The sequence below is a fragment of the Brachionichthys hirsutus genome, chromosome 4 (assembly GCF_040956055.1).
Source record: "Brachionichthys hirsutus isolate HB-005 chromosome 4, CSIRO-AGI_Bhir_v1, whole genome shotgun sequence".
Lineage (NCBI taxonomy): Eukaryota > Metazoa > Chordata > Actinopteri > Lophiiformes > Brachionichthyidae > Brachionichthys > Brachionichthys hirsutus.
This window is the reverse complement of record NC_090900.1, coordinates 10,634,142-10,644,504: the sequence shown is the minus strand read 5'-3', so window position 1 is coordinate 10,644,504 and position 10,363 is coordinate 10,634,142. Positions and strand designations below refer to the sequence as shown.

At 41.6% G+C, this 10,363-nt stretch overlaps 1 protein-coding gene across 1 annotated transcript; it reads left to right on the top strand.

Annotated features, from left to right (window-relative positions):
* Window positions 1-317: 317 nt before the first annotated feature.
* On the top strand, window positions 318-2,811 carry prdm8b (PR domain containing 8b). The gene is made up of 3 exons (XM_068738758.1): window positions 318-542; window positions 1,233-1,464; window positions 1,550-2,811. Exons 1-3 carry the CDS (start codon window positions 324-326, stop codon window positions 2,809-2,811), a joined length of 1,713 nt encoding a protein of 570 aa, XP_068594859.1. The 5' UTR covers window positions 318-323.
* Window positions 2,812-10,363: the final 7,552 nt, after the last annotated feature.

The following is a 10,363-nucleotide window of genomic DNA, read 5'->3' as shown; positions in this document are numbered from 1 at the left end:
ATGCTGTTGAAGGGGATGTATTTATGACGGGGTTTGAATTAATTAACGAGCCCGGCTAGAATAGGGGAGGAAGGAGAAACGGAATGGGCCCCAAATGACACCCCTTGACAGCTGGTTTAGTCAATCTGTCTCGGAAGAGATTTATTTCTCACCAGCAGAGACAGCAGAGGGCGAACCCTCAAAACAACCGGTTCGGACCTCAGGAAATCAAATCAATGTTCTTAGTATTTTGTTTTGTTTTGTAATCGGCTGCTGCTGGCTGACTATTTGTTTCCCACCTCGTCTCTGACGCGTCCTGTCGTTTCCTGTCTCTGCAGTTTGACATGGAGGAGTCCAGCTCGCAGAAGTTGCTTTGGGATGGCGACGCCAAAGCGGTCCAGCAGTGTCTGACAGATATTTTTACGAGCGTCTTCACGACGTGTGACATCCCAGAAAACGCCCTTTTCGGGCCCTGCGTGTTGAGCCACACGTCGCTGTACGACAGCATCGCTTTCATCGCTTTGAAATCCACCGACAAACGCACGGCGCCTTACATCTTTAGGGTAAGTGGGCCTTCGTTTTATTTTTATTTCACATTTTTTCTTTTGATTTAAAAGCACAGATTTTTATTTCTAATAAGCCCAAGAGACAATTTATCATATTTTGAATTTTCAAATATAAAATTTTCACTTGGAACCCAAAGTGCTTTTATGATTTTATTTTTGCTGTGTATCTTCTAAGAACAAATATATTTTCTACATTTAGGCCTTTTTCCTGTGTTACAACTAACAACGGCTGGAATTCGCAATACAAAAACCTGTCTCATGTTATTAGATCATTTCAGTCTAATTTAAGTGTATGAATCTATTTAACAGCTAGATCTATGGATCTGCTAAGATCTATATAAATCTATCTAATCTATAAATCCAAGGCTGACTTGAAATTCCAGCTAAACATTTTATTCTTAACTGAGAATTGAAAATCCTGTTTGAATTATTGTTTTGAAGAAGATAATCATCTTTTGTATGTTGAGTGAAACTCAAAGGTTGCCTCATATTGTTTATTCCAGTAAAAGGATCATCACCGTCTATCATGATTTTCTAATAGAGATCAATTTCTAGTCCAAATGTGTTGGGTGACATTATATTTCCATATTTGCAGTGTTTTTATTATCTTAATTAAATATAAGATTGTGAGCTTTAGAGTTTTACTTGACTTGACTTTTGTAATAACTCGGTATTTGTGTTGTTCAGGTGGACACATCAGCAGCCAACAGCACCTCAGAGGGGTTGATGTGGCTGCGACTCGTCCAGTCTTCCCGGGACAAAGAGGAACAGAACCTGGAGGCCTATGTGAAGAACGGCCAGCTCTTCTATCGCTCCCTCCGCCGGATTGAGAAGGACGAGGAGCTGCTGGTCTGGTACGGCAAAGACCTCACTGACCTCCTGCTGCTTAGTTCCAGCAGAGCTCCTTCCAAGAGCAAAGGTGAGCGGGCTGGAATCAAACGCTCTCAAGACAGTGAATTGTTGTCATTTTTGCCAGAACTAATTTCTGTGCGTCTCCTTCGCAGGCTCTTCCCATCACTTATGCCCAGACTGCAGCCAGCGGTTCCAGTACGAGTATCCATTCTTGGCACATCTGCGGTTCCGTTGTACCAAAAAGCTGCAAAGCATCACAGGAGCTGACGAAGAGCCGAGCAAAGAGAGCAGCGCTGAGAGACCAAACACAAGCCCAACGAGGACCAGTCCAAAGCTGGGCCGATCCGATGGTTTCAGCAGTCCTCCGGACAGCAGCAAACCCTCGACAGACTTTCACAACCTGGCCAGGGACCTGGAAAATAACCGCACCAGCCCACCAAGCGACAAAGAGGCTGAGATCTGCAGCGAGAGCTCAGGAAAGAGGAAGTTCTCTGAAATGGAGGACAGGGAGTGTCGAGGTCGAGGTCATCCTCAGTCCAAGTCTAAAGATGAGCTCGTAACGTCTGCACAGAACTACAGAGGAGCATATGGCCTGGAGGAGAACCACAAGTCCTTCTCCCCACTGGGCACCACACGTCTTGGCGAGGGCAAGCGAAGCGCCTTCACCGAGGTCAAGAAGTCAGCCCAGAACCTCAAACACCATAGCGGCAACAAAAACCTCCAGAGCTCCAACTCTGAAAACAAAGACGGTGGACGCCCCAGTAGCAATTCTTCAGAGAAGCATCTCAACATCAGGCAGGTGTTATCGGAGACTCAGCCACCCCAAGCCTCGCCGCTGGGTAGTGCTTTCACGTCCCTTGGCCAACAAGGCAACGGTAACGGTGGAGAGAGAAAGAGTGCTTTCAGCCAGCCATCTCGCTCCTCCTTCTCCCAGATCTCACCGCTGGTGATGCCGCCCAAACTGCTGGATTGCCACCCAGCGGTGGGCGACACCATCTCCTCTTCTAGACTCTACCAGGCTGACCACCTTGCTGCCAAATTACAGGGTGCAGAATTGGGCGCCAACTGTCCTGTGCCGGGCGGAATGTCCAAACAGAATCCCTTTGTCTACGCCACTGCCTTCTGGCCCAAGAACTCCGGGCCGATTCAGCTTCAGATGCCGTCCGCGCTTACCCTCCTGCCGCCCTCCTTCACCTCCCTGTGCCTGCCAGCTCAGAACTGGTGCGCTAAGTGTAACGCCTCCTTCCGCATGACCTCGGACTTGGTTTACCACATGAGATCCCACCACAAAAAGGAGTACGCTATGGAGCCTCTGGTCAAGCGGCGGCGCGAGGAGAAACTGAAGTGCCCCATTTGCAATGAGTCCTTCCGTGAGCGGCATCACCTGTCGCGTCACATGACCTCCCACAACTGACTTTCACAGGCTCAGATAGAAGGGACATTTTTTTTAACAAGGTGGGACCAACGCCCCATCTGGATTTAAGTGGTCCACCCGGAGAAAGACGATCAAAAAATACACGGCACTCCTTGTACTTGTTTCCATTTTGGACAATAGTCCTTTGATTACTTTGGTTTACTTTTGCTCCCCTGTACAAAATGTAATGTTTTGGGTGTATGCAAATGCATTTCAACTTCAAAATAAATCTATTTATGAAGCACTAAACATTTGAGATAAAGGGAAAACTCAAATATATGTAATTGTACAGTAAGTTGTATTTTATATCATAATATAGAGAGAAAATGCAAACGTAGTCACAAGTCATGGTTTACAACGATTTACAAAAAAACATTTCACGTCTATGGACACAAAGTGGGGATATTATGTCAGACTATATTTCAGAGTGCATGTGTTATTAAATAATATTGATTTAAGATATAGTCTATACATTACAATGTAAATAATTTGTTTTACTTGAAATACAAAGTGTAATATTTTGTGTCAGTGGGGAATAGTTTCAGTGTTTCTTCCTCTTGTGGAAATTTACTACTTCATAGTTTATCTACTCATGTTGAATGCATTGACAATAAAATAGCTTTATTTTCACCTGTGGCCTTACTGGTTTTCTTTTTACTTTATTTTTTGAAAACTGTAACTGAAGTATGATCATTGTTTGGTCTCCAATTCACATTGAAACAAGACCAACATTGCAATTATTAATTACACATTCGTTTCTTAACATAAACTGCGCATCTTTACTCTTACTTTACTTGCTTTAAAATATATATATTTAATCCAATTTTATTTCACATAAAATGAACTTTATCTCCTTTTTTTTAAGACGAGACAATCTCAATACTAAAAAAAATTTAATTACTACAGTATATACTTAAAAGTAAATACGGTAAATAATATTCAGTAATATAAAGTGAATTTATAGTTAATGTTTCCAACTATTTACATTTTCTATTGACAATAAAAGCTCGAAGTTCGGATATCGCCGTTACTGACCGACGCCGACTCGGTTGAATTCTGAACGAACTTTTCACCGAGAGGCTGCCGTCAGCTCGAGTACTGAAATCGATTACCTTACACAAAACTACCGATTTAAATAACCGTAGTTTCTTGTAACATGTGCCTATAATTAATTTGTTCTGTCAATGTTTTCTGCTGAAAATCTGAAAGCATTGGGACTGTAGGATCTTTCAATTACCAATGAAGCCACACGGACATCTGCATTTGAGATTCATTTGTTATTAATATATTCAATATGTATATTAAAATATTTTATTGCACTGGATTATCTGTTATGAAAATATAAATGGTGCGCTCCTGCGAAAGCCACACGAGTTTATTTAAATAATTTGTTTTTATATATTTTAGTGTTTGCAATTTTCACATTTTCTCAACAAATTCCGCTAACCTGCAGAGATCCAGCGAGGCGCGTCATCTCTACATGCACTGTGAGAAATAATTACAACCATCGCTCGACCAGCAGTCTGTCATCATTGCGGAAGATTTGGGATTTAATCATGAAAAAAACCCAAATAAATACTTAACATTTTTTTGACGTTTATCAAATGTCAGGACTGATTGTAAATCAATAATCAACATTTTGTGCTGATAACGTAATTGCACGATTAATAGTCAATCAATACTATGGCTCGACAGCTCAATCTTGAAACCCAAAAAGAAAATGCATAAAGTAGTTAGACAGCGCCATCAAGCGGTGGACATACAAACTACGACGAGATGAGCGCGTGTTTCCAGTGCTCTGCATGGTCTGGAGCCAGGTGGGGAAAATAGTGCTCAGAAATAAAGTAGTTAAAGGGAATTAGTATTCATATGTACACTAAGCCCGTTTGTCATGAAAACTACGATGGCTATGACCATTAAAGTGAACTTAAACTCTACTTCCCTGAAGTTGAAAAGTATTTTTTACTTTCATTAAAGAACATTTCTATTATTTCTAAATAATTATTTAAGTTTTCCATAATAACATTTTAGTGGTTCAGTGGACCAGAAAAAAATTCAGACACCAGTTCCAACAATCCAAGAGGTCAAAGTTCACTGCTGTGTTTGCAGTTTTTAGATCCCGCTTGCTTTAATTTTTAAATGTAACAAATTTGATCAGTGTAGAAACTGAACTATGTTTAACCAACTTGGTATCATCATCAAATATTTATGGACAATTTAAAAGCTACACATTTTGTTTTGGTTTTTATGATAGTAGTCTATGGCAATTCAGATAGTTTTGGTTTAGAAGATCACATATTACACCTGCCCTCATCTACACTATTGCTGTCCTTGTGACTAATTGTAAATATTTATTTTCAAACATTGAAATTCTGCATGTGTTCTCTGCAGGTTGTCTTACTTCCTCCCACCACCAAAAACATGCAAATTAGGTTAATTTGCCACTCTGAATTGACTGTAGTTATAACTGTGTGTGAGCAGGATATTTGTCTTTCCATGCGTCCCTGCAAACTGGCGACATATACAGGGTGTTCCCGACCTCCGACTGTCGTCAGGTCCATCTTAAATTTACAACCCGTATCCAGATAAGCGGCTCAAGAAAATGAATGAATGAATAAAAATTAAACTCAATTCATAACCTCTCTCTCTCAAGACAGTATATGACGACAGGAGGCATGAGGGAGCAAATTGCGTATGTTCTGGAACTAGTGTGAACTGATTGAGAACATCTGAATGTCACTTCTTAGTTTTATTTATACTCTTATTATTTCAATATTAAGTTGATCCCTTCTGTAGTGTGATCTAATCCGCAGTGCTGCGTAGGACCATTCCGTCCACTTAGGTGATAATGGAGAAAATAATCAAGATGTGTCCAGGCAACAATATTTACAAACCTCCCCAAGAACACAGTTCCAAAATCCCCGGCAGTGAAAATATAGTCTGTCAGTGTCGCAGGTCATTTGAAGCACATGAAGTGATTGGGGCTGAGACATGCAATGACGCTCACATGGGGACGATTTACTGTCGAGGTGGACATGTCTGCACATTTGACTTCATCTCACATCAACAAACGCCTCGCATGTCAGCAATCCCATCAAGTCACTCTGACCACAGAGAGGTGGTCGACGAGAGATGAGGGCAAACACACACACGCGCACACACCGGCACACACACATGCACACACACGAGTGATACTTAGTGATACACACGTATCAGCGCATCACTCAGCACAGAGCAGCATGCCCCGTGCCATTTGGCTCTCTGCATCAGAAGAGATTTTAACATTGCGAGCATTTTGCTGAGGTTCTCATTTGCACCGAAGCAACAAGGAGTACGAGCAGACAGGAAGAGGAACCTGATGGAAAGAGCACAAATCAGTCTCCAAAATGCTTCCGCTGTTCAAGTCAAGCGTTTTAAACCCAAAGAGCCTTTATTGTCAATCATACATGACAAAGAACAGCAGCAAACTGTAACATGAAGCAGCTGGAAACGGCAGACGTTTGACACTTTAAAAAGGACTGAAACAATGAATCTGTTTCCACGGTTGCAGACTGTCTTCTGATTGGCCAACCTGTTGTTAGAGCCCGCTCACACACACACACACACCACCATTCGTTGTGAACTCTAGGGTTTGTATGTGGCCAGCTCGCCCTGCTGCTGTCTGATTAGGACATCGCTCTAAATTTAAACAAACAACATCGTCCTCTTTGCACTTGCACTATTTCTGACCCACAAAGCACCCCATCTACAGGTCCGCTGACGGGGACACATTTACACATCATGTCCGCTCTGAGACCGATCACTGTGCGTCCACATTCCTGTGGCCGAGTGTCTCTCCCTCTGGCGCTCTACCTGTCTGTGGGACATTTCTCAGTCCTGGATTCTTTGCATCGTGGAGATGGTGACAACTCCGGAGGTTAGATATTTAGGTTACACCTGTTTGCCAGTCTCGGCTACTTTGCCGCCACATACAGAAAAGCAACAGACGTTGTGCAGATTCAATGCAACTCTCTGAAGCAATTACTGTGTTCATATTCAGTGATGTTATTGTCCTGGAATCCTGTAGCGATCTGGTGTTTCTCGCACATTGCATCCATAACCTGAACGATAAAGACTTCCTGTATGTTTAACGGTGAGTTTTCATTGATCTCCCATAAATCAGCAAGCACAGACTAAATATAAATGACACCCATCAGCAAACCACAGGAAAATCCAACAGCACATCAGATACCGAACAGCCAGCTTTAAAATGGTTCCAGTAAACACTTGTCATTTGTCACACTCTCATTGTGGCATTTCCTTTTTGCGTAATTCAAGTTTTTGTTTAAGCTGTGTACGTTTGTGTGTGTGTCTGTGTGTGTGTCTGTTTTAGCTGCCTCACGCCATCTTTGATGTCGTGACTGTGTTCCATGCAGCAGTAGCTGATGACTCTGAATATGGTCGTGTTACACATTCCGCTGCCGCTCTGTCCATGACGGCCATGCTGCCCTCGCACGCCGCCTCGCTGCCATCATGAAAGTCATCCCAACTTTATCAGTCGCAGTAATGACTGGAGCGTAAGGCAGGCCTCGAGGCGAGGACTGGCCCGCCCGGTGTCCGACTCCAGGCTGACAGCCAACGCTTCAGAGGACACCTTACTTAGTTACAACCAGCAGTCGTGCAGCTGACACACACACACACACCCACACTGTGATTCCAGTGTAGACGATACAGGAGTTGGGCTGCATCACACACATTTCTTCTTTCTTTTGTTGCAAACATTAAATAATAACACTGCTTCATTCAATAACAACGATATTAAGACGATCAATGGAGCGTGATGCATCACATTCTGGGATGTCTCTCATTTGATCACACGGGAATGCAGATGTAAACCACACGTCTTACAGCAACTGCTTCTCAAGTGACTTAATTAATCGGCACACAATATTGATTGGATGCAAAAACAAATAATGATTAAAACAAATTGTTTTTTTATGGAAGGATAAATTTGAGGTGACTCTGAGGGTCCATCTCTTTCTGTACAGCATATATCCAACAATATACACGCATACATACGTGAGGCTATTTCATTATTAAAGTTGCTGCACAGTATTTTGTCGTGTACGTGTGATCTTCCGATGACTCCTTAAATAGTTACTCAGCATTGAAATACTATTTTTCTCTTGGCCAAATATGGGATAATCAAGATGAAAGGCAAAGATTGTGTGTGTGTGTCATCAGCCCCAGTGAAAGGTCTGGATGAAGACCTATGGTGTCCCAGGGGTGGGCCAGATACAGAGGTGGATAATGGATTAGTGAAGACCAGTGTTGTCCAGTCCGGCTGTTTCCTTTGAGGGAAAACAGACCAGATTTATCTTTGTGTCTTCCGTCCCATTGCCACCCAGGGACTACTTAAGGAGAAAGATCTAAGTCTGATTTGTGAATATCTTCAGAGGGGATTTTCGACAGGAGAAATGGATGCATCATCATCATCATCAATTGACCAGAACAAAACAAGAAGAGTTTTTGTTAATCTTTACATCTGTCAAAGAACGCTAATGTAATGCTTGTTTTCTGAGAGTTCCCAAGGTGAAGGGGGGGGGGAATCAAACTAGTAATGATTATTATTATTATGATTATTTGTAGTAGTAGTAGTAAAACAGTAGTAGTAATAGTGTTATTATTATTATTAATACTGTTAGTGCTGCCGGTATGCAGTCACAATAACAATAGTATAGTTTTTGTATATTTTTTATTACTCCATTAAAACTAAATAATTATCTGCCAAATTTGGCAACAGCTCATCAAGCATAGTGAGATTAAACCAATGTAGTTAATGATAAGGTTTTTTTTTTTTATATGTGGGGCTAATTTAAATTATTAATTTGCTTCACTTCTTTCCCCCAACAGAGAATGGAATTTTGAGTATTTCAAAAATATTCCAGCACAAACGTCACAAATTCTAATGGAACCACACAAACATACAAACAGGGACAAGCGTCAGCTTCACGTCTTTCTGTTGGATGAACTCCAGATTTAGGATTTCCATTAGCTGTTCTCAGCTGTTTTCACTGGAAGAAGAAGACCTCCATTAAAGCCTTCATAGGGAACACCTGAAATCCTACTGGCTGACTCCCTCCACCTCGGCTTCGGGGATCAGACCCGAGCTTCACAGGAACCAGACCTGCTCCAGAATGACGACTATGTGGCTACAGTATGTGAGCACACAGAATTCAGCTTTGAAAACATTTTGAGTAATTCCCTATTTTGTTTTCAGTCAGCGGCGAAGATATTGATGCAATTTCACAAATATTTTGTCTTACATCTACCATTCTAACAATTTTAAACATCAAGAAGTCGATTAAAAAACAGTGTCATTAATATATTATCATGATTAAACATGTTTTTTTCCAACAAATAATAGAGAGAGTTTTCCTGTGATAGCAGATGTCATCATTTTTCTTTTTGTTCAAAGACCATCATGCACAGCAGTATATAACAGAGGGTCAGAGCCACACACACAAACGCATGCTTTGTGGACCCATTAAGAGACAACATGTGACTAGGAAAAATCAACAAACAAGCTGCAACATCCTCCTCCTGCTGATTACTGTGAGAGTTCATCGCTTTAGTCTGAAGATAAAATGTTGCGTCCAAATTTGGCAATGTATTTTTCATTTCCCTGCAACGCTCTTTTCTCCCAAACTTGATCCTCCCATTTTATTGATTTGTTGTCTTGAACATTAAAAGAAGGAAGTTTGTGAAAATCATGAATCTCAAAAAGACAAAGACGCCTGTGGCAAATGTTGAAGACTTCAGACGAAGTGTCAGAGACGCTCAAGAGGGGCTCGTGTTGTGGGAAGCACTGATGAGGACGCCGTTGGACTTGAAGCACCACAAAATCAATACAGCTGTCACTAAATGTGTGTGTGTGTTCAAATGCCCTCTTGATGTGTTTATTTTTGCACAAAGCATGATTATAAAGAGCGTAAATCATACATTACAGGCAGTTAATCTGAAATCTAGCATGTTCAAGAAACTTGGCTGACCTCTGCAGCCTTTGCAAAAGTTTCTGCCAATGCAACACAGAGAATTATGTTGAACCATCTTAAAATATTGGGTGGCCAAAGAATATGTACACATGGAGTAAATGGACTTGAGTAAGTCGACTCCCATGAAAGGGCTTGGAGAAGAAAAACAATTTGAGGCACAGCTCATTAATTCTAACCCATACATTAAAAACAAGCAATTGCTGAAACTATTTCTTTTGGAAGTATGAAACTGGAAAAACATGCATGCCCACGGTCAAAGATGACCTTGAGCTGACCCCTACGTGGACATTTTATCAAGACATCCCTGCTACATCTGACCTTATGCTGTACTGGGGATTGAAGCAACAAGGAGGAGCGTGCCACTTTTTGAACAGTAAATAGCACCGGGGGCTCTTCGAATTACGATCACAATAACCCTGTTTTTGCTGGGGAGGAGGCCAATGGCATAGGGACAGTCTTTTCTCTACATTTCCCTTAAGACAACACAGTCTTTTCCAGGAAGTTGTCTCGGGCTGAGA

Excerpts from the sequence above, each read along its gene's own strand:
- prdm8b (XM_068738758.1), top strand. The coding sequence starts at position 324 with ATGGAGGAGTCCAGCTCGCAGAAGTTGCTTTGGGATGGCGACGCCAAA. Across the intron at positions 543-1,232 it reads CGGCGCCTTACATCTTTAGG|GTGGACACATCAGCAGCCAA; the intron begins GTAAGTGGGCCT and ends TGTGTTGTTCAG. Across the intron at positions 1,465-1,549 it reads AGCTCCTTCCAAGAGCAAAG|GCTCTTCCCATCACTTATGC; the intron begins GTGAGCGGGCTG and ends TCTCCTTCGCAG.